Source organism: Aspergillus brasiliensis (assembly GCF_001889945.1).
Source record: "Aspergillus brasiliensis CBS 101740 unplaced genomic scaffold ASPBRscaffold_13, whole genome shotgun sequence".
NCBI lineage: Eukaryota > Fungi > Ascomycota > Eurotiomycetes > Eurotiales > Aspergillaceae > Aspergillus > Aspergillus brasiliensis.
In genome coordinates this window covers 574,682-598,256 of record NW_027137454.1, presented here as the reverse complement: position 1 = coordinate 598,256, position 23,575 = coordinate 574,682, and the positions used below count along the sequence as shown (strand labels likewise).

The following is a 23,575-nucleotide window of genomic DNA, read 5'->3' as shown; positions in this document are numbered from 1 at the left end:
AGAGCGGCTTAATAACAAACTCTCGTCGACAGCAGACTTCTGCTGTCATTGGATAGGGGAGCAAGTCCGCTGGTGACTAACGGGGCAGTTTTAGCGCCGGTCGAAGGATCGGGTGCCTCCGCCTGCATCCGAGGATGCGAGGCCACGCCATCCCACGTTGAGTGTCGTCACTCTGGCTGAGTTTCCAGTGTTGCACCGCATGGGTGACTCGATAGCAGATGACCAGAATCTGATAATCATGTCGTAGCAACTTGAGCAACTGCCAGGTCAGAGACCATGCGTTGCCAAGCGTCTTCATCTCCGGTCCGACCGACGGAGGAAACCCCCATTCACCCACTAGTTTGGGGGGCGAAGGGAATAGCTTCGCAGTTCTTCTTTTTCGGGGTGGCGGATGGATCACTTCTTCATTTGATGGTTGCCTGCCCACGACCCACTTGGCTAAAGTTTGCCCCTGATGACGGGATGAGATTCGCTGCGTGCCAGACAGAGCCTCTTCACAGCCCAGCAAAAAGCAACAGCCCCAGGGTCTCCAGGCTGACACTGAAGCGGGTCTGGCGCTGGATGACTTGCTGTTAAAATAACTCAGGAAAGTCAGGAACAGGCTAAGACGAAGCGACGGCGCAAGGCTGAGCGATTCTCCGACTTCCCCGTGCCCCCCCTCGGCGCCTCCCATGGACGACTTTCTCATCCAGATCCATCGTTTTTGCACCGTCCATATAAGAAGCTCCGCACTCCCCAACTGCTCTTCCCCCCCGGCAAGTTCGCCCCCAAAATTACGTGAGAAGGGGATTTTATCACAGCACACAACACCATGAAGAGCACCACCCTTCTCTCCGTGGCCTGGGCTGCCCAGTCCGCCTATTCCCTCTCGATCCACGAGCGCGATGAACCCGCGATTGCTCAGTTCAACTTCGAACGGCGTCAAGTCGCCGACCGGTCCCGTCGGAAGCGATCGACGGCCTCGGCCGACCTGGTCAACCTGGTATGGTGGCATCCCGAGTTTGATTGAGAGGAATCGTGACGGTCGCTAATGCAGGTTTCTAGGCGACGAATCTTGGCTATACGATGAACCTCACTCTCGGCACGCCCGGCCAAGAAGTCAGTGTGACGTTGGACACCGGCAGCAGCGATCTCTGGGTCAATGGCGCCAACGCGACCGTCTGCCCCTGTAACGACTACGGCTCCTACAACTCGAGCGCGTCTTCCACCTACACATTCGTGAATGATGAGTTTTATATCGAATACGTCGATGGCAGCGAGGCGACGGGCGACTATGTCAACGACACCCTGAAGTTCTCCAATGTGACCTTGACGGACTTTCAATTCGCCGTCGCATTTGACGGCGACTCTGAGGGTATGTTCCCATTCTCTCCTCAATGATACTTTCCATATTGACTAACTGCTTCTCATGTAGAGGGCGTCCTCGGTATTGGATACTCGAGCAATGAAGCCAGCGAGTCCGCCGTCGGTGGTAGTAAATACACCAACTTCCCCGAAGCCCTGGTCGACCAAGGCGTGATCAACTGGCCGGCGTACAGTCTCTGGTTGGATGACCTCGACAAAGGCGAAGGCACCATCCTGTTCGGCGGCGTCAACACCGCCAAGTACTACGGCAGCCTGCAGACTCTGCCCATCGTCTCCATCGAAGACATGTACATCGAGTTCGCCGTCAACCTGACGGCCGTGCACCTCGAAAAGAGCGGCAAACCCGTCTCGGTCAACAACAGCGCCACGCAGTTCCCCATCCCCGCCGTACTGGACAGCGGCACGGCCCTGACCTACCTCCCGACTTCTGCTGCTGCAAGCATCTACGACGCTGTCGGGGCCTCCTATTTGAGCGGGGGTGGGTACGGAGTGATTGACTGCGACATCAAGAACGATGACATCACCTTCCTGTTCGATTTTGGCTCCTTCAACATGAGCGTGGACATCAGCGAGATGATCCTCGAGACCGACTTGAGCATCTGTACGTTCGGGATCTCCGTGATCGAGGGGGAGGCCCTGCTCGGCGATACCTTCCTGCGCAGCGCCTACGTCGTCTATGATCTCGGCAACAACGAGATCTCCATGGCCAAGGCCAACTTCAACCCCGGCGCGGACCATGTCCTGGAGATCGGCACTGGCTCTGATGCCGTGCCCAAGGCAACGGGAGCGACGGCGACCGGCACCGCAGCAGCAGCAGCAGCCACCTCGACCAGCTCGAGCGACAAGTCGGACAAGGAGAGTTCGGCGACCGTGGCGCGCAGCCAGATTGCCTCGCTGGTGGCAGGCGTGTTGGTTGGTGTTTTCTTGGTCCTGTAAATTCATAGAGATTTATTTCATGTTGCATCTTGATGATATACCATAGATCTTTATTTTAATTACCCCTTACTTGGCGGAATGTTCCTTTTTTTTTTTTTTTAGCTTGATATCCAATGAGACTCGGAATGCAAGATCTCATATTCAGCGCCGGGTGGCTGGTCCGATCGGCATGAGCCCGTTAATAGATAGCCAATCATGCATTGTGATTTCCTGTCAACCCCTTGCTATATTTATTGTATCATCATGGATCCGTTTGTGATCTATCGCATTGGGCTGTACCCACACCACACCGTTGATGGCCACCCGCAACCGGATCGTTGGTAGCCAACCGAGATCACAACGTATTTCCCGGAAGATTCGTAGTAAGATGTGGCTGCAGCATGTTTATTTTCAGTTACGTTTTATCCATCTTTCGACCGGTGCATGATATCCGGATGATGACGTAGAGAACAGGTCGATAGGGGGTCTAAGGTTAAGGTTTCGTACCTGTCAACCTCGGCAGATCCTTGTCCATCATCAGTCCAGCGATCATAGAATCACCGTGACTCGTCTGTCGTCTCTTCCTCAAAGCGGGAAGCTCGGTTTGGAGGGGCCTGAAAAGTATGCAGAGTAGCGTTGAAGCCAACCTATTAGTCTGTCTTATATTATGAGCCTCAAATGGAGTGAAGGCGCTATTGAGAACTGCTACACCGGAGAAAAAGCAAAACATGCAGGAACAAGAGGAAGCGGAGAAAAGAAGCAGCGCTGACCACAAATATTACAGGTGATTCACTTCCATCTGATTTCAGACTTGCTCTCTCTCTCGCTGCCCAAATTATCCGAAGAAAAACCCCAGACGCTCAACATGTCGTTCCTCCCCCGCCTCCATCTCTTCGAGATCTCGGATCAGTCATGGTGTCCCGACTGGGCCGTCGAATATTTACAGCTATGCCTCACCTACAGCTGGAATCTCCGCATACCGCTGCTCAACAAGCCTTCTCCAGCGGCGGTTGCGTGCGATGTCATCCTGCAGAATCTGCCAGATCCCTCGTCCTTCACCTTGGTCGATCTCTGTTCCGGCGCGGGAGGCCCGACAGCCACCTTCGAGAAACTCCTCAACGGCCATCTACATGCCCTTGGCCGCCCTCCAGCCCAGTTTCTACTCACAGACTTGAATCCCCGCCCGCACGCATGGGCAGCGCTAAGCAAAGGACACGATAATATCGCATATATCCCCGAATCGACCGACGCCACCCAGTGTAGTCGACTGGTTCCCCGCGACCGCAAGGAATGTCGCATGTTCAACCTATCCTTTCACCATTTCGATGACCCTCTCGCTGTACCTATGCTACGTAGTGCGATTGAAACGGCTGATGCAATCATGTATGCTTTCATTCCATTTATCCCCAGACATATACTTCCAAGTAATAACACCCACATCTTTCAGTATCATCGAACTCGCCACGCGCGATTTGCCCTCGATGCTGATCTTGCCGTTCCTATTCCTGCTTCCGTTCCAGTACTGTCTGCTTCACTTCAGAAAATCTCCCTTACATTTGCTCTTTACGTATGTGGTGCCGCTGGTTCCTCTGCTGTTGCTGTTTGATGGCCTGGTGTCGATGATGCGCTGCCGCACGCCTGACGAGCTGCGAGATCTTGTTAGGCGGACGGATGCAGCTGGTTTGGAGGACTGGGAGTTTCGCTCTGGAAGGTCGGATGTTATATATCCTGCTAGTGTGCATTGGTTTATGGGGGTGAAGAAGGCTGCCAAGTGACTTGCTGAAAACGGAGAAGATGCGATTAAGCATTGGAGTTAATGCTCTCCTAAGTTGATGAAAGAGTTGCTTTGGAGTATTGGACTATGGCTACACCGAGAGTGATATGCATTGAATTCTGTATGATATGACAGGCTTGTGTCAGACAAAACATTATGACCCCCACATCATCTCATATCCTGCCCTGCAACGCAATTCCTTATTGACCACGTGGATTGAACACTACTTGACACGCTTCAAAACTCCTTGCGACAGCATCATATCTATCTATCTATATATTGTTAAAGGGGTCCGAATAAGCTCATCCTTCTTCACATCCACGACGTCCCATAGAAAAATCGGAGTCTCGGTTAGCGTAAGAATCAGCGGTGCGACAATTCTATCAAAGGATTTTGCGCGTCACCTAGTAGCAGTAGACAATTTATCCAGGCTATGATATAGCTAGGTCCTGCCTAAATTATGATTAGAAAGCGCATGTACTCGTCAGACATACATGCCCAAATGCAAGTTATACTACAACCTCGATAGCGGATGCCGAGACCCTAAATCTCACTAGCAGATAGTGAGTTAATAGCCACCACTCGGTCAGCCCACGTGCCTGCCCTGATTGCCGATGACACTGGCAGAACTTGAATTGGAAGGTATCCATCTTATAACGTCGAATAGCTGACGCATATTGACTGCAGGATCCGGGGAAAGGGATCGTATCCCGTTTGGAGTACGACTTGTGTCTCCACCCCATCTAAGCGAGATAATGGCCGTAGCCGATGCCGGACGCCCTGTACATATAGCTATCTGAATAAAACAGATGCCCACGTGCGTCAATGCTTTGCAACTGATGGTACACTTCACATCGTGTCTGAGCATGCCATATACACAATAATGCACAAGACAGTGATGTGCATGTGTACTGCTTAGCATGGCATGCCTACAAATTGGCATTCCACCCACCTGCCCGTCATTATCCTTGCTGGTATATCTTGTAAGTGAAGTGTGGAAGCTAGACCTAGTATAGGTATCAACATGCACGCGACTATCTCGACTTTGTCTATACTGGCGGTAGCCTCGCTAGCCGATGCTGCCGCCATTGACGCTCGTTCGCAGACTGCTACTCCGCTGACTGCCAGTCCTTCAGCTACCACAACCACAGTTGATTGGTTCCAGACCACGCCTGAGAGCTATCAGGGTATGTAGTCGTTCGCCTTTTGTTAACCTTGATCTAGCTGACCTCAAAGGCACGACTGCAACCGGCGTTGCTCCCTTCTTAGCCGAAACAAACCCTGCTCCGTTTGGACAAAAGACTCTGTCACCCAGTGATCCGTTGGAAACAAGTGAGCCGATTAAGGGTGCTGATGGTCGCAATATATTTCATTACATGGGCAACTTGAGGTAAACCGCATCCACTTCCAGACTGGTTCATATTACTCTATATTGGCCTCAAAACTAACCATACAGTCCCTATCATGTACCGGATGGCTTCGGAGTTGATGGATATCCTCTCCCCAAAGGATCCAACATTACGCAGATGCACATGATTCATCGTCACGGTTCCCGTTATCCTTCCTCCTCGGAAGGTCTAGCTGCATGGGCCCAGAAAATCATCAACTCCACTGCCACTGGCAACAACTTCACCGGAGCACTCTCTTTCCTGAACGACTGGGACTACGGCCTAGGTCTGGAGATCCTCGTCCCCAAGGGTCGCCAAGAACTCTACGACAGCGGTGTCCTAAACTTCTATAACTACGGACACCTCTACAATGCCAGCTCACCCCACAAGCTCGTGGCGCGCACCACTCCTCAAGACCGCATGCTCAAATCCGCGGAGAACTTTCTCGCCGGTTTCTTCGGCCTCGAATGGACCGAAAAGGCCAATCTCCTACCGATGATAGAAGATGTTGGCTACAACAACTCCCTCATCGGGACCTACTCCTGCACCCGAGCACTCGAGTACATGGCATACAACGCCACCACCCCTTTATCCACATGGAAGAACATCTACCTGAAAGAACGCACCGACGCGCTCCGCACCCTCACCGGCTCCTACAACTGGACCACCACCGACAGCTTCAACGCACAGGACATGTGCGCCTACGAAACCATCAGCTACGGCTACAGCCAATTCTGCCAGCTCTTCACCTTTGAAGAATTCGAGAACTTCGGCTACGCCTTCGACCTTGAATTCGCCAACATGGTGGGATTCGCCTGTCCTGCGGGTCGCGCGCAGGGAATCGCCTGGGTGGAGGAATTTCTTGCCAGAGTAGAGGGCCACTTACTCCAGACGACGGGCACAAATGCCAACATGACGCTGGACACTAACCCGGTCACATTCCCCACGGATCAGAATCTGTACCTTGACTTTTCGCACGATGCGGGTATCGTTGCCGTTCTGACTGCGTTTGGATTCAGACAATTCGCCCAGTATCTGCCTCCCACTGGGCCCCCGCTGTATCAGCAGTTCAAAGCGAGTAAGATTGTTCCGTTTGGTGGACGGACAAATATTGAGATTATTAAGGCGCCGCATAAAGTCGCTGCGACGCGTCCTGCGGGTGATCAGAGCAGTAATGTCTATGTTGATGGGACTGGGGAGACGTTTTATGTTCACTTTTTGCAGAATCAGCGTACATTGCCACTGCATTCTAGCTTTGAGGAGTGTGAGTATCGTGATGATGGATGGTGTGAGCTTGCTACCTTTATGGATGTTCAGAAGAAGAGTTTGGAGAGGTCTCAGTTTGAGTATGCTTGTTTTGGAAATTGGACGGTGACGGAGTATGGGAGTGTTACTGATGGTGTTCCTGTATGAGGATGGATCCCTTTTGAATGATGTATTATAGTGTGAGAGGTAGAGGGTACAGAAGCTAGTGTGGTATGCTCATTCAGTATCTTAAAACAGGAAGAGTCTGGAATTTTTCAAAGTGATCATATTTTGTCGTATTTAATCAGTTATCCGGAACTGGATGATCTGCCGCCTCAACGCCTGCATGCCAGCGATACTTTGCAGCCGGATGATCAGCCGGCGGGCCACTCTGTCCTTCCTTGCCATAGAGGTTCTCGCGGTACGTTCCCTTCTTCACGGCGTAGTCATCCCAGAAGAGGCCTCTCTTGCGCAGCTCCGGGATCAACAGGTCGATGATATCCTTGAACGAACCAGGTTTGATAGCATACGCCTGCAACTGTTAGCCAAGCACACACACACTCCACTCTGTATATCAACTCACCAAATTAAACCCATCAACATCAGCCTCATTCACCCACCGTTCCATCTCATCCGCCACCTGCTGCGGCGTACCCACAGGAGTCGCACCCAATCCACCCACCGTAATATGCTGACCCACCGTAGCCTTGGTCCATTTCTCGACCTCGGGCGTAGCCTTGGACCAACCCTCAACCGCAGACCTATGCCTCATTAGCATATCTCCCGCTGTACCACGACCACCATCACAAAAAGAAAGCGAAAGAGAAAGAGAGAGAGAGAGAGATACATACCGAATAGCATTACTTTCGACATGTCTCAACTCCTCATCCTCGCCATACCGATCCAAATCAATCCCCGTCCACCCACCAAACAGCGCCAACGCCCCATCAATCGACCCCAGACTTCGAAAATACCTAAACTTCTCCTGCGCCTCCTCTTCCGTCCTCCCCAGCACCGGACACAACAACGCCAGAAACTTAATACTCGTCGGATCCCGTCCAAACTGCGTCTTCGCCGTCTCCCGGATCTCGGCAATATTCTTCGCCACTACGGACGGACTATGTCCCGCCACGAAGATCGCCTCCGCATGTTGTGCCGCGAACGCCTTGCCGGCTTTGGATGTCCCTGCTTGGAGGATCACAGGGGTGCGCTGTGGACTGGGTTGGCAGATGTGAGGGCCGGGGACGCTGAAGTATTTGCCTGTGTGGTTGATTTCGCGGACGAGTGTTGGGTCCGTGTAGATTCCCCGCGTGCGGTCAAGGATGACCGCGTCGGACCGCCAGGAGGATTCCCAGAGTTTGTAGGTTACTTTGATGTATTCTTCTGCTTGGGCGTAGCGGTCGTCGTGCTGTGGTGGTTAGTATGTTAGTGTTGGGGTGTGGTTCTTGGGGGGTTGGGTAGGTTACCTGGGGTTGCTGGGTGTGGCCCAGGTTACGGGCCGCGGAGTCGAGATAGCCGGTTACGATCTGGGTGTTCTTAGTTTTGGTTGAATTGTTAGCTGGGTGAGTGGGTGCTTACGTTCCATCCTATCCTGTCCTTGGTTTTAGTATCGGTGATGACCGCGATGCTAATAGCAGGGGTACTTACCGTCCCTTGGTGAGATGATCAATGGTAGACAGACGACGCGCAAGATGATACGGCTGCTCATAGGTCGTTGTGACGGTCACTCCGAAGCCGATATTCTGTGTCACTGCTGCCATGGCAGGTACGACAGCTAACGGTTCGTTGACGGGCCATTGCGCGCCAGAGACAATGGCGGGCTCGAGGTTGCGGGGGCCTTTATATACGTCGTAGCCGCCTGGGGAGATTAGTACATATATTTTTGTAGTTAGAAGGGGGTGTGGATATACCTAGGACGTCTGCGATGAAGATGCCGTGGAACTTGGCGGATTCGAGGAGCTTTGCAAGCTCGGTCCAGTGGTCGATGTCGTTGAATCGGTGCGATTCGTCCTCTGGGTGTCGCCATAGCCCTGGGGACTGGTGGCCACTGCCTGGAACGTGTTAGCAATAATTGGGAAGTGAATTGAGAAGTACGTACACATTTCCACAAAGGCATTGAGGATTAGTTGTTTGCGGGGTCGAGATGTAGAGTTGTCGGTAGCCATTGTGCATAAATCTGTAGGCTTAGCTTGGTGTTGTATTGGAGGTGTTTATTTGTGCTTTTCGGATCTGTAAAGGTTGATTCTCCGAACTACAGAAAAGGGCACAATAATTGTAGAGCTTAGCTTTCTGGCCAGAGATACCAACCGATCGAATAAGTATGTGCCATATGAGTGCAATTCAGACCTCGCGGAGGGGATATTTCTAGCATCACAGTGGGCCGGGATGACGTGATAGGAAGATGAGGGGTCACCCATGCACCAGGATCACATCTTCAATACAATCCCCAAATAAGAGCAGGGATCATCATGAATCTCCTTATCTGAAAACTGGACTCGACGATCTATGGTTGAGATTCAAACGGCCTCGGTAGGTTGAAGGGAACTTGGCACAGGCCAAATCGGGCTCCCGGGGCATCCACCCCCTGCCCTATCTTTGGTCCTGTTCCGCCAACAATCGTCGCTGTCACGCAATATCTTAACTTTATTGATCTTACACTATGCGGAAAATCATGCACGTGTATCGGCCGAGTAACTTTAAATCTAGTTATTTTATCCCCAGGATCTTGGAACCCGGTCAAAGCACCTCATATGCATAGGCTATCGTATCATCAGAGAACACAATGTTCGCAGTAGGATACAATGATCGGCAAATAGCGTGATTGTACCGGCAATGTGTGCTGTGATGTAGATCTTTTAAAGTACATCTGCCGGGGTGCCTCCACATAGTCAGTCTTGTCTTCTGCTGCTAGTTGAATGCTGCATTGTCTGCTGTGATTTCTTAACACAATGGCAGAGATTCAAGCTCGTGCAGCAGGAGCATCAGTGCAACCGCCACTGTCTCAGGCTGTTGGATATGTTATTGTCGTGGTGCTAGGGCTCATCATCGCCGGTGGTATGTCACCCCAAGACAGACGAGAAATGCAGCTGACCAAGCAGTGATGATGGTCATCACCAAGATTCTCAAGAAGACAACAGGCGAAGACAACAAAAAGACAGAGATGTATGTCAGATCACCGTTATGGTCTTTTACCTGCTAATCTTCCAGGTTCATGACGGCCAATCGCACTGTCCGAACAGGCTTGACAGCATCAGCAGTGATTTCGGTATGATTCTACCCTCGGTGGCGTTGTAGATCTCAGCTAAGTGAACAGTCCTGGTTATGGACAACAGCCATGCTAGGAGCATCATTTGTCGGGTATGATTACGGTGTGGCTGGTCCCTTCTGGTTCGCCGCAGGATGCAGTCCTATGATCGTCTTTTTCGCCTTGATCGGGATATCCTGCAAGAGAAAGATTCCGGATGCACACACCTCGCTTGAAGTGGTCCGCATTCGATATGGTAGGCTGCCCAGAAGTATACTTGTTGACATGATGCTGATGCGTTCAGGTCGCATTGCGCATGTGGTCTTTATGACCCTGTGCCTGATTAACAACATATTTGCCTGCGCTAACATGCTATTGGGCGCTGCTGCTGTTATATCCGCCATGTGAGTATCCCACCAAACTGACGAGCCTGACTGACCTTCTAGAACCGGAATGCATATCATTGCTGCAACGTTCTTGTTGCCAGTCGGCGTGACCGTGTACACCTTTGTAGGTGGCATCAAAGCCACGTAAGTTCTCAGCCAAGAAGGTGTATACTATACTGACCAGAGAAGATTCCTGACGGACTACTTTCACACTGCCATCATTCTCATCATTGCCTGCTATCTCTCCATTAAAGCATTCACCTTTGAAGAGGTCGGCTCTATCGGCAAATTATACGAGCTCGTCCAAGCCGCTGCACAGCGCCACCCCGTGTCTGGAAATCAAGATGGGACGTACTTGACAATGACTTCTAAGGGTGTACGTATCATACTCCATATTGTCGACATCACTAACAGTCCCAGGCTATCCTGTTTGGAATCCTTCACATTTGCTCCAACTTCGGCCTAGTGATCGTAAGTATGACACACCGATCTCTAATTAAACTAACGTTTCTGCCAGATGGACACCAGCTACTTCATCAAGGCCTTCTCCGCTGCCCCCTCCTCAGTAGTACCAGGCTACACCATCGGGGGAATTGCCTACTTTGCCATCCCCTGGGCACTAGGTACTATAATGAGCTCTCTTGCCTTGGGCCTCGAGAACACATCTTCCTTCCCGACATATCCCCGGGTAAGTACTGCTCACCTTTAGTACTAAAAGATGCTAACCAGCGAAGCGCATGACCTCCGTGGAAGTCAGTAACGGTCTCGTCCTTCCATACGCAGCCATGACCATCGCAGGGAAGGGTGGGGCGGCCGCAGTCCTTCTCATCACCTTCATGGCAGTGACTTCGACCCTCTCCGCGCAAGTCATCGCCGTCAGCTCCATCCTCAGCTTCGATGTGTACCGAGAATACATCAACAAAGCCGCATCAGACAGGGACATTATCCGTGCCAGTCACTTCGGTGTCATTTTCTTTGCTGCTTTCTCTGCCGGGTTCAGCACTATGCTCCATTACGTCGGTATTGACCTCGGCTGGACACTATATATGCTCGGTAAGCCTCCACTTCATTTCAGCTCGGTTGCAAATGCTAATGAATAAAGGTGTGGTAACATGCCCTGGCATCTTCCCTATGGCATTCACCATCCTCTGGCGTCGCCAGAGCAAAGCAGCCGCTATCCTCTTCCCGATATTAGGAATGGCAACTGGCATCGGCGTGTGGCTTGGCACAGCACAGCACTTCTACGGTGCCGTGTCTGTTAGCTCAACCGGGCAGATTCTACCCTGTGTATATGGAACTGTGGCATCTGCGTTCTCGCCGATCGTGTACTCCGTCGTGATCACCTTGGTCAAACCGCAAAGGTATGACTGGGCGGAATTCCGCAAGGAGAAGCTGGGACTCGATCGACTCGATAGTGATAGCGATGGCACGGTGAATGACCACGGCAGTGAAGAACAGCGACCTCGGTCCTCGTTCGATCCCCAAGAGCTAAAGAGATGGGGCCGCATTGCTGCGTTTTGGTCCGTTGCGACTTTCTTGGGCCATTGGGTATTGTGGCCGTTGCCGATGTACGGATCGAAGTATGTTTTTGGGAAGGGAGTGAGTATTCGTCGCCATTGATCCTTGTATGGATATCGGTGAGTTGCTAATTAGTTTTCTAGTTCTTCACTGCTTGGGTTGTTGTGGGGATTATCTGGCTGTGGATCACCATGCTCGTGGCGATATTCTATCCGATTCTCGATGGGGGGATGCAGCAGATGGTGCAGATATCTCGCGCGCTGCGTGGGAGGAAAGACACAGTCTCCTCTCCGTCATTTATATCAACGGTCAATGATTCTCCTGAGGTTTTTAGAGTGGATGAGAAGTCTTGACCGTTGTGTCGGTTTGTGGAAGTTTCGCTATCATAGAGACGCTCACGGATTCTACCTGTGCAGAACTTGCAGAGTTCAGAGACCTTAAGAGACTCTGTATACAAGTCTACGCCCCTTATACTATAATAAACGCCCAACAACTAAAATCTGAACTACGAGGTAGCCCTCTTAGTTGTTCTTCGATTATTTCCAAGGCACCTACAAAGAACCTGTATTATTGGTATGTAAGACTATGTAGGGGATTAGAGAAATCACAATTCCGTTTTCTCTTCTTCCATCAAGAAAGACCGACTAGACACTTGCTCTGCCGCAAAAGGACGTATTTCCGTCTCACAACGCGTCCCTTCTTGCGGCACCTCTCCAGTTCGAAAGTACTTTTTAATATGTCGCTCCGTACAGGCCGAACGGGAAGCATAAGAGCAATGCTACAGCAGATGTCAGTTAAGCCCGAAAGGATATACGAGTGATAATGGGATGAACATACACCTTCAGCGTGCTGCTCTAGCACCACGGACCGATTGAATAAGGCGGACATAGCATGGGCACTACGAATTGGTCAGCATGCGACAAATCAAGATACTTGATATGGGACATACTCATGAAGTGGAGTCACTGGATCCAACGAATTGCTGACAAAAAGAATGGGCGTGGACATGTTCTGAGCACCGATAGGACCTGCATTAAATTCAGCATCTATCCCAGCAGCAACATGAAGTGTAATGAGCATACCATTAAACGATCCCGGTCCCTGACCCTTCCAACTAACACATGGCATCGCAAAATCTGCAAACGAATCTCCGATCCACTGGCTGGTCTCCATGACTGGCCGGAGATAGTGCTCTGAATATGCCTCATGAGTGATATTAAGCAATTTCTGATTCCAATCCAGACATGCAATACCGGAGGTGAGTTCTACCCGAAAGACAGACTGACAGGCTTCGCGGCACGTGGCAGAGGATTGGCATGTAGAATCGAGGCAGTGAGCAGGCTGCATTTCCTCCCGGAGCATCGCTTTCCATGCTACCATGGTGCTTGCGTTCCGCTGTTCAAGGTCTGATAGAATAGTAGCGAGGGTAGGAAATAAATCGTTCGGGGCATATAAAGTAATTTTCAGCAAACGTTTCACATCGGAGTAGGTGATGATCTCAGGGCTGGGTTGACTAGTCCAGAGCGGGTTGGCTTTCAGATCGGCGAGAAGGTTGGTAAGGCGCTGCCGAAGATGGTTGATTGCCTCCGTATCGTCTTTATCAGTAGCAGATGAACGAGCAGACGCATCAGCAAATGCGCACCGGGGGTAGCCGACCTGAGAGCAATAGCGGAAGAAACTGTCTACGACACGGTCGGCGTCACGGAATGTAGTCGAGAGATCTCCCGAATACCACGCTAGTGCGTCTACCACTCCGTCCAATACCATCCGTTGGACTTGGTCTGGGAAGAGGCTCGCATAGGTGATTCCAAGAAGAGTTCCATACGAGAAGCCCCAGTATTGTAGCTTTGCCTTTTGGCTGGGATCTGGTTGCAGTAGCTGAGCAATATGACGCAAGTCATGTGCCGTGCTCCAGGTATTCATGTACGGACCAATATCTGGACTGCTCTTTGCGGTATCGGTGCATGCCGTGCCAAGGGCCTGCATGCGAGACCAAAGATAGCCTTCTGCATGCTCGGAGCTATTCACGAGACCTTCTGCCTGTAAAGCCTCACTCCAGAGATAGCTGGACAGAAGATCCGGGAAGCATGAGAGAGGGGGCAGGGTGATTCCCACGCCTCGAGGATCGAATGAGATGATATCGAAATACTGTTCTTCCGCCTTGTCAGAGCTCTCTACGATGCTCTGGATCTGTTTGCCGCGGTCGAGCAGATCTTGCACCCCAGAATTGCCAGGGCCGCCTGTTTGAATGTCAGCGATTATGGTAAAAGTATAGTGGGAGTAGTGCGCAAACCTGGATTGATTATGATGGAGCCGCCATATCGTTTGTCACTATGGTCAACCTCCGTGGTAAGTTTGATGATGGCCAAAATGGCTGTCTCGTTGTCACTGGCATTGGCGGACCAATCCAAGGGGACCTCGAGACGCGCGCAGGAGAAGTTCTGGTAGCAGGGTACGAAGTCGAGGGTGGATGCTGGAGCAATCTGTGAGCTTTGTTAGATACGGAGGATTGATGGGCATGGAGGGAGTATAAGTACACTGTTCCAGGAGAAGTTTCCAACTTGCGCCATGGCCGACGACATTATGGAAATGGCGTTGTGGAAGGGAGCTAGAACGAGAAATGAAGGGATTCGAGGGCACAGACGGCGTTAAGTACTTGGCGTGATCGGAGCACCGCCGGTTATTGAGAGGCTCCGCCACGATAAGAATTCAATGCAGCTTACGCTGGAGCCTGCTTGCTTACTCCCATTGAATTGATAGATACATTAAGGAATGAACGCCCAATTACAATCTCTAGGCAGACGGACTAATTAGTAGCCGCTGTCAGAACCTATTCTTAGTGCCCTTTGGACGTGAATTCTCCCGTAATGTGAATTTAAGTTAGGCGCTCGGCCACCTGGTAGTAGACTACCATTCTGAGCTACTAAGCTCAGAACGCGCATCCCTGATAAGCTTCACTTGAATACTTCACTGCAGTACGGAGTAGAAAATGTGGTTCTCACAGCCGCGGCCGCGTTAGTCGACGGGTGCGACCGGTGCAATATTGATCTTACCCTCTGAAAGATCGTTCACTATCTCACAGTGTCTACAAGTGGCATACTCATCTCTGTTCCAACATGACACGAGAAGAGCGAGGGCGCCCATATTATTCTTCTTTCTTATATAAATGTGTTGTCGAAAATAGAATCCGGCTTCTAACTTGAGAGACGCAGCCAAGCAGACGACAGAGCCACTAGTCTTGAAGCATTAGCACCACTTCTCTCCGGCTACCCTGTGGCTACTCTGCGCAGAACTGTAGGTCCATCAAATGCGCTATTCAATGCGCTGATGCCTAAGCAAGTTATTTCAAGGATTGTTCATATCGTACTGTGGTTGCTGCGCCTTGTTGTCCTTTTGTTTTCCTGTATATTCATACTGCATTATTGGTCCATTTCATGTCAGCCTATCGACGCCTGTAAGCACAATCCAAACAGGCTACAGCGTAAGGAGTTGAGTTAACAATGACACATGCTAAAAGCATACAAATGCTGTAGGATTTACTCCGGATGTACTATATGCATCAAGCAGCTAAGATAATTACATAGAATCGACGTCCAGACAATTCAGGGAGCATCCTAAACCAGCCCAGCCTCCAGCTTAACCGCCTCCAACCAAAACACATCATCGGCATACGTCTGATTCCACGGATCGTCACTTTCATAAGCAAACAGCCTCGCACAATCCTGAATCATTTGATCCGACGGTCTGCACCCGTTGGCCATCTGCTCGCGGATAAACGCCAACAGATGGCGATGCACTTCGAAATACCGATCCAAAGCATTCGGCACATCCCACTGAAACGGAATCTCCTCGTCCTCTTCATCCTCCCTCGGCATGGGAAATACATCGGACGTCCGCCATGGATCCAGCGTTCGCGCCTCTCGCCCAATCAAATACGGCGGTAACGCATTCTCCACGAGCTGCTGCACCTCCGGCTGGAATCCCCAGTCGCCCCTCCACTGCTTCATGTCGGCCCCGTGCTTGAAATGCTCGGCGACGTGGTCGACTCGCTCCTGCCAGGATTGGAATGTCGCGCTGCAGAACCCGCAGCGGGAGAGAATGTCGTGGCTTCGGCTTTCGCGCCAGGTGTTCATGGTTGCATGGAAGGTGTCGACATGGTGGGTTAGTTTCAGGTGCTGCCGGAGGTTGTCCTTCCGGGTGAAGATGCGCTGCTCGGGTGGTTTCTCGCGACAGGTGCTGTAATTGTGTGCTGTTTCGAGATGGTCTTCGTCTGCGTTGGGTTCCTGGCAGAAGACGCACGTACGTGTGCCGTTGTCGTCATTGATGAGTCCGCCTTCGGGGGAACAGCGCCATTGGTCGACGGGGAAATGGAGGGCCTTTTCGTGACGCTGCCAGTCGTATTTCGTTGCGAACGTGTCCGCGCAGAAGGTACACTGGTAGGGTCGACGAGTCCACTGGAGACGGTTTGCGTGGCGGATGTGTTTCCGACGATGGCGACGAGACTGTGGACGGTGCAGTGGGGTTGGTGGGCGCTGGGGAGGCCTCTGAGATGATAAGGCGACTGAGATTTCCGAGCTGGATGACTGGCTGCGTCCGCAGCTGCTTATGGAGGCATCCCCCTGGATAAAAGAGCCGCTGGAGTCGTTGCTGGACCAGGCGTACTGGGGTACGGTGTAAGGCGAGCTATCTGAGAAGGCGGAGACGTCGCTATCGGCGAGAGCTCGCAGGATGTCGTCGGTGGCTGCGGCCTCGTTTTCCGGGGGCGAGCTCCTCCATCGTTCCATGGGAGAGAGAAACGGCTGGTTCTGAGGGGCAGACATATATCCACTGGAGCGCTTACGCCGTCGGGCGTTGATGAACCAGTTGGAGACTTGTCCCCGAGTCAGACCGGTGCGTTGCACCAGCTCATCCTTCTCCTGGGTCGTGGGATAGGGATTCTCCGGATGGTTGTTGAGCCATGACTTGAGAGTTCTCACGGCCTCCCCGGAGAGACGCTGATGCGGGCGTGTAGGGCGGGCAGGCCCGCTGTCTGGAGATACTGATGTCGCATCTGACTGGAATGCAAGCGGCGAGAAGCTGTCGGGAAGCTCCGACGGTAGCGAGAAGATGGGGTCTACGGTGGCGGAATGAGGAACAGGGTCTTCATCATCCAGCGGTGGCAGGGATAAGATATCATCACATAATTTAGGGAGCGCCTGGTGAGCGTGCTCCATCTGGATAGTGCGCGGACATGCTCACCAAGAAGAAGAACCTAGTTTGATGGGAAAGTTGAGGTTGCCAGCGGACAAAATCCTCTGCGCCCTGCCACTGACATCCGCTCCACTTGCCGGCTGTCTGCCGCTTCCTTCAGATCCTCTTATTCGCTGCTGATTCCGACTGTAGCCGAGATCGGAGGGCGAAGTTTGGGTGAATCCATCAAGTCTGTAGTTACGCTGAAATTAACTTAGACATAATTATAGTGAGTCACTCAGTTCTAGCCACTGTAGGGTTCCATCCTGGTAGTTAGGGTTCTCACCCTGATGTCTATTCCAACCTCTTCCCTCCGTTGACATCCCCAGTAGTTGCATCCTGCTACATGTGCCAATATGACTTCCACATCAACCACCACTGCCGTCGAATGGCAACAGGGTCCCCCGATCGAGCTTGAATCGAGAGCCCCCAAGAATGCCGTCGCACCAGTCTCAGATCCCACCGATGAGGTCATGGAGGCCTCCCGGCTGGCCGACGCCGAAGTTCCGGAAGGAGGAGCAGGATGGATAGTCATCGCAGGCTGTGCCGTAATTACCTGGTGGTTCATCGGAACGTCCTACTGCTGGGGTGTGCTACAGGCAGCGCTAGTCAAGGACGGGGTGTCCTCTGCATCTACACTATCTTTCGTAGGCTCTTTAGCCCCGGCTTGCATCTCATTCTTGGGCATTCTCAATGCTCGCATGATTAGAAAGCTAGGTACCCGGACGTCAGCACTCTTGGGTATCTTCCTACTTGGACTAGGAGAGATCCTTAGCGGATTCGCTGTGCACGAGGTTGGCGGTCTATTTGTCACTTCGGGTGTGGTGATGGGACTCGGAACAAGGTATGCCGCCGTACTCTATTGATCGTAGCCTGCTAATGAAGCAGTATCTCGTTCATGGTGGTCTCCATCACGCCGGCCCAATACTTTAAGAAAAAGCGCGGCATTGCCAACGGGATTGTCTACGCAGCTGGTGGTCTGGGCGGTGCAGCCATTAGTTTCATTCTGGATGCTCTGCTGTCTCGCGTCGGCACGGCCTGGACGTTCCGTATCCTCGGATTCATCACGATGGGCACCGGTCTCCCTGCAGCATTTCTGGTGAAGCAGCGGATTCCTATCCCTCCCTCGGCATTTGTAGAGTGGTAAGTATACCATATTCACGACATATTTCTGCGCCTTGATTAACCTTTTACCTTGAACCAACCAGGCGTCTATTCCGCGACATCCGATTCCTGCTCCTCTTCGCAGCCGGAGCCATCGCCACCTTTCCACTGCTGGTTCCCCCATTCTTCCTACCCCTGTACACCGACTCTCTCGGATTAGGCTCGGCCGCTGGTGCTGGTGTCGTAGCAGCATTCAACTTTTCCTCGGCGCTAGGAAGATTGACCTGTGGCTTCGCCAGCGATACGATCGGCGGACTCAACACGCTGTTCGTCTCGCTGTTACTCAGCGCACTGAGCATGCTGATCATCTGGCCTGTGTCGACGTCTATTGGACCGCTGGTGGTGTTTGTGATTATCAACGGGATGGCCAACGGTGGTTTCTTCTCTACTATTCCTACTGTCGTCGGAAATGTCTTTGGGTCTGCCAGGGTGTCTGTTGCTATGGGTATGATTGTTACTAGTTGGGCAGGAGGGTATCTTTTGGTGAGTGCAGTACCATTAATATAGTTCACTGTCAGATACTGATGGGTGGTATTTAGGGCTCCCCTATTGCAGGTTACATTCTCGACGCCTCGGGTGGTGAGGATGCCGGGATCAAGGCATATAGACCGGCCATTTTGTATGCGGGATTTATGGCTTTGGGCGCGTCGATTATGGCTGGTTTTATACGCTTGAAGACGGATACGCGGCTGCTCAAGAAGGTGTAGTTTGCTGTCAACTCAAATTAACTACAATGCGTCGTGTGAAGTGGTACACATTTATTGTCTGTTGGGGAAGAAGGGGTGGTCATTTCACGGTAGCAGAGGAGCGACATGCGCGCTGCGGACGGCATTGAGGATGGCAGCACGCAGGATACCTGAGGGAAGCCCAGGCGCAGTCATGACACTCCCAAGCACTGGCAGCTGAGTGCAAGGTATCAATTGCCCGTGTCATCCGCCAACCACACATCCCCACTACCACCCCTAATCACCTTACCCCAAGTACCACCAAACAGACAATAAAGCAATAAAAATAACCAAGAACAACTGTGACAATGCCCCCCTCAACAACCTCCACCCAATAAGCACAATAACAAAGTGCACAAGTTACACCCTCAGGAATGCGACGTTGCCGGATCCGGCCACCCCATCTACACCCTCATCCACTGCATCAAGGCTACCATTGGCTCAACAGCCAACCCCAGATCCAGTGTGACCTGACACTGTACCACAAATCTCAACTTTAGCGGTAGTTTAAATCCCATTGGTGTGTTCCTGGATGATTTGCCGGGTGGGACCCGTTTCTATGGAAGCATGAGATGCCACATTCCGATGCGGGAATGGGAATGTAGCGTAGATGAGAATCACCGATCAACAAAACTCAATCTCTTTCTCTTCTCCCTTCTTCTCACTGCCGCTCAGTGAGCAGAGCAGATTATCTTCAACACCACCATCACCATGTTGCTGCGCATATGGCACATCCTGTATACCTTCATCGTAGTCGTGCAGGCCATTGACTACGATGTCGACGACCCAGGTACATACCCGCACTGAGACCCCCTCTGCTAACCACCTACTCACTAAGATCATCCACAGAATCAATCAAAGCAGCCTGCCACTCCATCGCCCAGCAAATGCTAACCCACTACACGGGCAACCAACCCGGCGACAACCCCGGCAACCTGCCCGACCCATACTACTGGTGGGAAGCCGGGGCGATGTTCACAGCGCTCGTCGAATACTGGTACCTCACCTCCGACGACACCTGGAACAACATCACCACCCAAGGAATAACCTGGCAAGCCGGACCCAGCGGATCCTTCATGCCCGCGAACCAGACCCGCACCGAAGGGAACGACGACCAATCCTTCTGGGCCTTCGCCGCCATGTCCGCCGCCGAGCGAAACTTCCCGGACCCTCCCCCTTCCTCAGGAAGTCCCGGGTGGCTCGCCATGGCGCAAGCCGTGTTCAACACGCAAGCAGCGCGCTGGGATACGAGTACCTGTAACGGCGGGCTGCGGTGGCAGATATTCACGTTCAATAATGGGTGGACGTATAAGAATACCATTTCCAATGGATGTTTCTTCAATCTTGCTGCGCGGTTGGCTAAGTATACGGGGAATGATACCTATGCGGAGTGGGCGAATACCGTGTGGGATTGGACGGGCGAGGTCGGGTTCATGACGGATACGTATCGGTTTTGGGATGGTGCGGATGTGGGCACTGGGTGTGGGGATTGGAATTATATTGAGTGGACGTATAATACTGGGGTTTATTTGTTGGGGGCCGCGGTGATGTATAATTTGGTGGGTTTATCCATTCCTATGTTTTTGAGTGTGTCTTGGCTAATGCTTTGCAGACTGAATCACCCGTCTGGCGAGCTAGGACGGAAGGCATTCTCAACGCGAGCTTTGTCTTCTTCCAGGACGATGTCATGTACGAGCGGGCGTGTGAGCCCGTTAATACATGCCAGGTCGATCAGCGCTCCTTCAAGGGGTACCTGGCGCGGTGGATGGCCGCGACGACGCAGATGGCGCCGTTCACGTACGATCTCGTAATGCCGAAGCTGCGGGCGTCGGCCAAGGCAGCGGCGGAGACGTGCACCGGGGGCGCGCTGCAGGCGACGTGCGGGCTGAAGTGGACGGATCGGAAGTGGGATGGGATGGACGATGTGGGGATTCAGATGGCCGCGCTGGAGGTGATGCAGTCGACGTTGATCAGTCGGGTTGATCCCCCTGTGACGCAGGATACCGGGGGCACCAGTCAGGGCAATCCGGCGGGGGGAGAGCCGGGACCAGCGCCAGCGCCGGTGCCGGAGGGGTTGAGGTTGGAGATCACCAAGGCGGATAGGGCAGGGGCTGGGATGATGACGGTGATGCTGTCGATGATTGTTATTGGGTCCACGGGTTGGATGGTTTATGAGTGATAATAGGTGGGATCTTCTGGGTTATGAGGGTTTCATTATGTACATGTTCATATTGTCATTCTTTATGGTAACTATGCTGGTCACAGGAATTAATTACTTTCCTACAGGGATATACTCGTCGATGCCTTGGACCGTCCATAAAGCAGGATGCTTGTCTTTCACCGTCTCCATCCCGGTTAACATCTTGTCCAATGCTTTCGTGTATCCCTTTTCGTACCCTCTGATGCGGAGGTACTCCAATCGCAGCGGTAAATGATCCACCAGAACGACATCACCCAGCTCACCCATCCGAGTAGCAAGATACCACAGACAACTTACTCCCAGACTCAAGCTCCTCAGCGACACAAACTCCTTCAACACACTTTCATCCTCAGCATCCTCTCGCATCTCACATCCACTCCCAGCAGCAACAAACTGAGACATCTGATCATCAAACATCAGATCTAACACCTCCAACGTGGCCCTGTGACGCAAGACAGCCTTTATCAAACTGCATCGATCAAAGAACTCTGCAAACCCCGCATAGCAACCCCCCTGGACAACCGAGTACCTCAGCTCCTTCAAGCACTTCATCGCACGGATCACCTTGCACAACAGCTCGGACTTGAAATCGCACTCTCGCAAATCCAACCGCGAGATACTCGCCGACGAAGGCGGAAGAAACCCTGCCAGCGCCGCAGTAGATGTGTTCCCGAAGCCCTGAATGGCCTGCATACGCAGCGACTCGATGCAGGGCAGGGTATGTACGAGCTCAATGCAGAGACAGAGGTCCTGTGGAGCGCAGGCGCGGGATCGCGCAATATGGAAACTGGAGGCTTCTGTTGTTAGGATTTGAAAGTGTTTAAGGTTAGTCAAGTACGAGTTCTTGCTTTCGCCTTTTCTGGTTAGTCGGGCCGAATTGGCATGTCTGAGGAATTTTGCGAGCGGGTACTTTTCGATCTTGTTGACGGCTGAATGGTGGTTGTCGGAGGAGTCGCTGAATGGAGATGATGTGTATTCCCAGAAGGGTGGGGAGATGGCGAGAGACGTTAGATTTGGAGAGGACGCTATGAGGAGCACTGTCAGGGCTTGACCGATGAAGGTGGATTTGCCGTGGTAGGTGTCCTCTTGGGTGCTGGGTGGGTTAATCAGGGTGGTTGTCCAAGGACAGCAATAGAGGGACGTACTTGTAGTAAGTGAGATACTGCCAATCCTTGGTGTAGTCTGTCTCCTGCATAGCCATGTTGAGTAGTCTCTCCTGTTCCGGACCGATGAAGCCGGCCCTGGTGGCGGCGAGACGGAGACGTTGCATGTCCCCCGGGTCGACGGGACGATCGTATTCCCGCGGCTTGTAGTTCAGCGGAGAGCGGACGGGAAAGTCCATTTCAATGTGCCGCACATAGCTAGCGAGGTTGCGGTCGCGCAGGATATCCAGGAGGATGGTGTAGGCATGCTTCAGGTCCGGGGTGCAGGCGATGCGAATACAGCGATATTTAGTTTTGTTTACGAGGTCGTCGCCGTGGATGAGGGTGAACAGCGGCGGACTGAGGAGAGAGAGGGAGTAGACATCTCCACTGTGATCGAGGAAGGAGATGACGTGCAAGAGGATGTCAGCGGGGAGGGTTGAGAGGGTGGGCATGATTGTGGAGATTGGATAGGAACAGATGAGGTTGGAATACACTTGCATTATTCGCCGCGCGGCTGGGAGGGGACTTCGGCTGCGGCACGTTCGGGTGGTCCGTTCGTTCCCATTTGGCCCTTTTGATTAAAAAGGGGGACGTGCGAGGCTTGAACTCCAAATGGTCTAGAACCCGCCTCTTAGCATCCCGGCCGTTCTATCAGATTAGTTGATAAAGTTAATACTTTTAATTAATTCTATTAAAGTTAGATTTGCCCAAAAGGTTTGAATATATACAATAAGCCTTTTGCTGATAGATTTAGGTTACACGTCTAGAACTCCCGATTCACTAATCATGTCTATTATTTGTTAGTACATTTATTATATATAGTAATGCACTTATCTCAATTTAATTTACATTCCAGGCGGCGCTTTCTGGACTGCGTGTATTAGTGTGTATCTTATCACTACTATCACACCTACACTGTCCATGTGTCAAGATCTAGTCAGTCGAGCTGTTGGACATTTAATATACCACGGTTTGCGGCTTTCTCGTCATATGCATGTAAGTGGTCTTTTAAATCGCCGTATGGCACAAGTAACAAGAGAAGATATGTAAGTGCTTCCTCGTGATGGCTAAGCAGGATACACAGGAGGTATGGACTGTTCTGTGATTGCCTATTTAGAGAAGAAGCATGCTCAAATTTATATATAATTGCCTCTGGAAGGTATGAAGGCTTGCCGGATGTTCTGTTCCATTCACTCCTTTGACAGACAACGTCAAAGATGGTTGTATGCCTAAGGGTGCATGAATTATCGAATAGATATGATTCGTGATACTTTGTT

At 51.9% G+C, this 23,575-nt stretch overlaps 10 protein-coding genes across 10 annotated transcripts; 6 read left to right on the top strand and 4 right to left on the bottom strand.

Moving 5' to 3' along the window:
• Positions 1-811: 811 nt before the first annotated feature.
• Positions 812-2,301, top strand: ASPBRDRAFT_199418 (pepsin-like aspartic protease; the record flags this gene model as incomplete). Its single annotated transcript, XM_067621326.1, has 3 exons — positions 812-982; positions 1,045-1,354; positions 1,415-2,301. The coding sequence occupies 3 exons, from the start codon at positions 812-814 to the stop codon at positions 2,299-2,301; spliced, it is 1,368 nt and encodes a 455-aa protein (XP_067475538.1).
• Positions 2,302-3,089: 788 nt separating this feature from the next.
• On the top strand, positions 3,090-4,237 carry ASPBRDRAFT_185220 (uncharacterized protein). Its single transcript, XM_067620041.1, has 2 exons — positions 3,090-3,663; positions 3,728-4,237. The coding sequence occupies exons 1-2, from the start codon at positions 3,146-3,148 to the stop codon at positions 4,053-4,055; spliced, it is 846 nt and encodes a 281-aa protein (XP_067475537.1). The 5' UTR covers positions 3,090-3,145; the 3' UTR covers positions 4,056-4,237.
• An 841-nt stretch (positions 4,238-5,078) lies between these two features.
• ASPBRDRAFT_659912 (histidine phosphatase family protein) lies at positions 5,079-6,855 on the top strand (the record flags this gene model as incomplete). Its single annotated transcript, XM_067628627.1, has 3 exons — positions 5,079-5,241; positions 5,291-5,444; positions 5,511-6,855. The coding sequence occupies 3 exons, from the start codon at positions 5,079-5,081 to the stop codon at positions 6,853-6,855; spliced, it is 1,662 nt and encodes a 553-aa protein (XP_067475536.1).
• An 8-nt stretch (positions 6,856-6,863) lies between these two features.
• ASPBRDRAFT_160162 (LLM class flavin-dependent oxidoreductase) lies at positions 6,864-9,031 on the bottom strand. Its single transcript, XM_067619461.1, has 8 exons — positions 8,786-9,031; positions 8,598-8,738; positions 8,335-8,545; positions 8,266-8,278; positions 8,154-8,213; positions 7,539-8,095; positions 7,271-7,448; positions 6,864-7,219 (listed from the first exon to the last, which is right to left on the bottom strand). Exons 1-8 carry the CDS (start codon positions 8,850-8,852, stop codon positions 6,992-6,994), a joined length of 1,455 nt encoding a protein of 484 aa, XP_067475535.1. The 5' UTR covers positions 8,853-9,031; the 3' UTR covers positions 6,864-6,991.
• A 604-nt stretch (positions 9,032-9,635) lies between these two features.
• Positions 9,636-12,298, top strand: ASPBRDRAFT_659899 (sodium:solute symporter family protein; the record flags this gene model as incomplete). The annotated part of the gene is made up of 12 exons (XM_067628626.1): positions 9,636-9,741; positions 9,774-9,849; positions 9,895-9,952; positions 10,001-10,187; positions 10,236-10,335; positions 10,378-10,461; positions 10,507-10,693; positions 10,738-10,788; positions 10,835-11,005; positions 11,052-11,370; positions 11,420-11,916; positions 11,979-12,298. 12 exons carry the CDS (start codon positions 9,636-9,638, stop codon positions 12,186-12,188), a joined length of 2,046 nt encoding a protein of 681 aa, XP_067475534.1. The 3' UTR covers positions 12,189-12,298.
• Positions 12,299-12,350: 52 nt separating this feature from the next.
• On the bottom strand, positions 12,351-14,435 carry ASPBRDRAFT_185215 (alpha/beta hydrolase). Its single transcript, XM_067620040.1, has 6 exons — positions 14,373-14,435; positions 14,129-14,318; positions 12,918-14,075; positions 12,785-12,863; positions 12,673-12,733; positions 12,351-12,613 (listed from the first exon to the last, which is right to left on the bottom strand). Exons 1-6 carry the CDS (start codon positions 14,415-14,417, stop codon positions 12,440-12,442), a joined length of 1,707 nt encoding a protein of 568 aa, XP_067475533.1. The 5' UTR covers positions 14,418-14,435; the 3' UTR covers positions 12,351-12,439.
• An 888-nt stretch (positions 14,436-15,323) lies between these two features.
• ASPBRDRAFT_47225 (homeobox domain-containing protein) lies at positions 15,324-17,152 on the bottom strand. The gene has a single exon (XM_067625813.1). It carries the CDS (start codon positions 17,046-17,048, stop codon positions 15,450-15,452), a length of 1,599 nt encoding a protein of 532 aa, XP_067475532.1. The 5' UTR covers positions 17,049-17,152; the 3' UTR covers positions 15,324-15,449.
• Positions 17,153-17,375: 223 nt separating this feature from the next.
• ASPBRDRAFT_210170 (uncharacterized protein) lies at positions 17,376-19,387 on the top strand. The gene is made up of 4 exons (XM_067621892.1): positions 17,376-17,908; positions 17,953-18,207; positions 18,273-18,711; positions 18,768-19,387. Exons 1-4 carry the CDS (start codon positions 17,421-17,423, stop codon positions 18,933-18,935), a joined length of 1,350 nt encoding a protein of 449 aa, XP_067475531.1. The 5' UTR covers positions 17,376-17,420; the 3' UTR covers positions 18,936-19,387.
• A 277-nt stretch (positions 19,388-19,664) lies between these two features.
• On the top strand, positions 19,665-21,132 carry ASPBRDRAFT_199410 (glycoside hydrolase family 76 protein; the record flags this gene model as incomplete). Its single annotated transcript, XM_067621325.1, has 3 exons — positions 19,665-19,743; positions 19,803-20,512; positions 20,566-21,132. The coding sequence occupies 3 exons, from the start codon at positions 19,665-19,667 to the stop codon at positions 21,130-21,132; spliced, it is 1,356 nt and encodes a 451-aa protein (XP_067475530.1).
• Positions 21,133-21,225: 93 nt separating this feature from the next.
• ASPBRDRAFT_134090 (uncharacterized protein) lies at positions 21,226-22,750 on the bottom strand (the record flags this gene model as incomplete). The annotated part of the gene is made up of 2 exons (XM_067618574.1): positions 21,226-22,246; positions 22,299-22,750. 2 exons carry the CDS (start codon positions 22,748-22,750, stop codon positions 21,226-21,228), a joined length of 1,473 nt encoding a protein of 490 aa, XP_067475529.1.
• Positions 22,751-23,575: the final 825 nt, after the last annotated feature.

What these genes read in the sequence shown, in the direction of transcription:
- ASPBRDRAFT_185220 (XM_067620041.1), top strand. Translation starts at nt 3,146, where the DNA reads ATGTCGTTCCTCCCCCGCCTCCATCTCTTCGAGATCTCGGATCAGTCA. An exon ending in GAAACGGCTGATGCAATCAT is followed by an intron (nt 3,664 to 3,727) that starts GTATGCTTTCAT and finishes CACATCTTTCAG; the next exon opens with TATCATCGAACTCGCCACGC.
- ASPBRDRAFT_160162 (XM_067619461.1), bottom strand. Translation starts at nt 8,852, where the DNA reads ATGGCTACCGACAACTCTACATCTCGACCCCGCAAACAACTAATCCTC. An exon ending in GCCACACCCAGCAACCCCAG is followed by an intron (nt 8,096 to 8,153) that starts GTAACCTACCCA and finishes TAACCACCACAG; the next exon opens with CACGACGACCGCTACGCCCA. An exon ending in ATGTTGATGGGTTTAATTTG is followed by an intron (nt 7,220 to 7,270) that starts GTGAGTTGATAT and finishes TAACAGTTGCAG; the next exon opens with GCGTATGCTATCAAACCTGG.
- ASPBRDRAFT_185215 (XM_067620040.1), bottom strand. Translation starts at nt 14,417, where the DNA reads ATGTCGTCGGCCATGGCGCAAGTTGGAAACTTCTCCTGGAACAGT. An exon ending in GAAACTTCTCCTGGAACAGT is followed by an intron (nt 14,319 to 14,372) that starts GTACTTATACTC and finishes CAAAGCTCACAG; the next exon opens with ATTGCTCCAGCATCCACCCT. An exon ending in CCAGTGACTCCACTTCATGA is followed by an intron (nt 12,734 to 12,784) that starts GTATGTCCCATA and finishes ACCAATTCGTAG; the next exon opens with TGCCCATGCTATGTCCGCCT.
- ASPBRDRAFT_47225 (XM_067625813.1), bottom strand. Translation starts at nt 17,048, where the DNA reads ATGGAGCACGCTCACCAGGCGCTCCCTAAATTATGTGATGATATCTTA.
- ASPBRDRAFT_210170 (XM_067621892.1), top strand. Translation starts at nt 17,421, where the DNA reads ATGACTTCCACATCAACCACCACTGCCGTCGAATGGCAACAGGGTCCC. An exon ending in CCCTCGGCATTTGTAGAGTG is followed by an intron (nt 18,208 to 18,272) that starts GTAAGTATACCA and finishes TGAACCAACCAG; the next exon opens with GCGTCTATTCCGCGACATCC. An exon ending in GGGCAGGAGGGTATCTTTTG is followed by an intron (nt 18,712 to 18,767) that starts GTGAGTGCAGTA and finishes GGTGGTATTTAG; the next exon opens with GGCTCCCCTATTGCAGGTTA.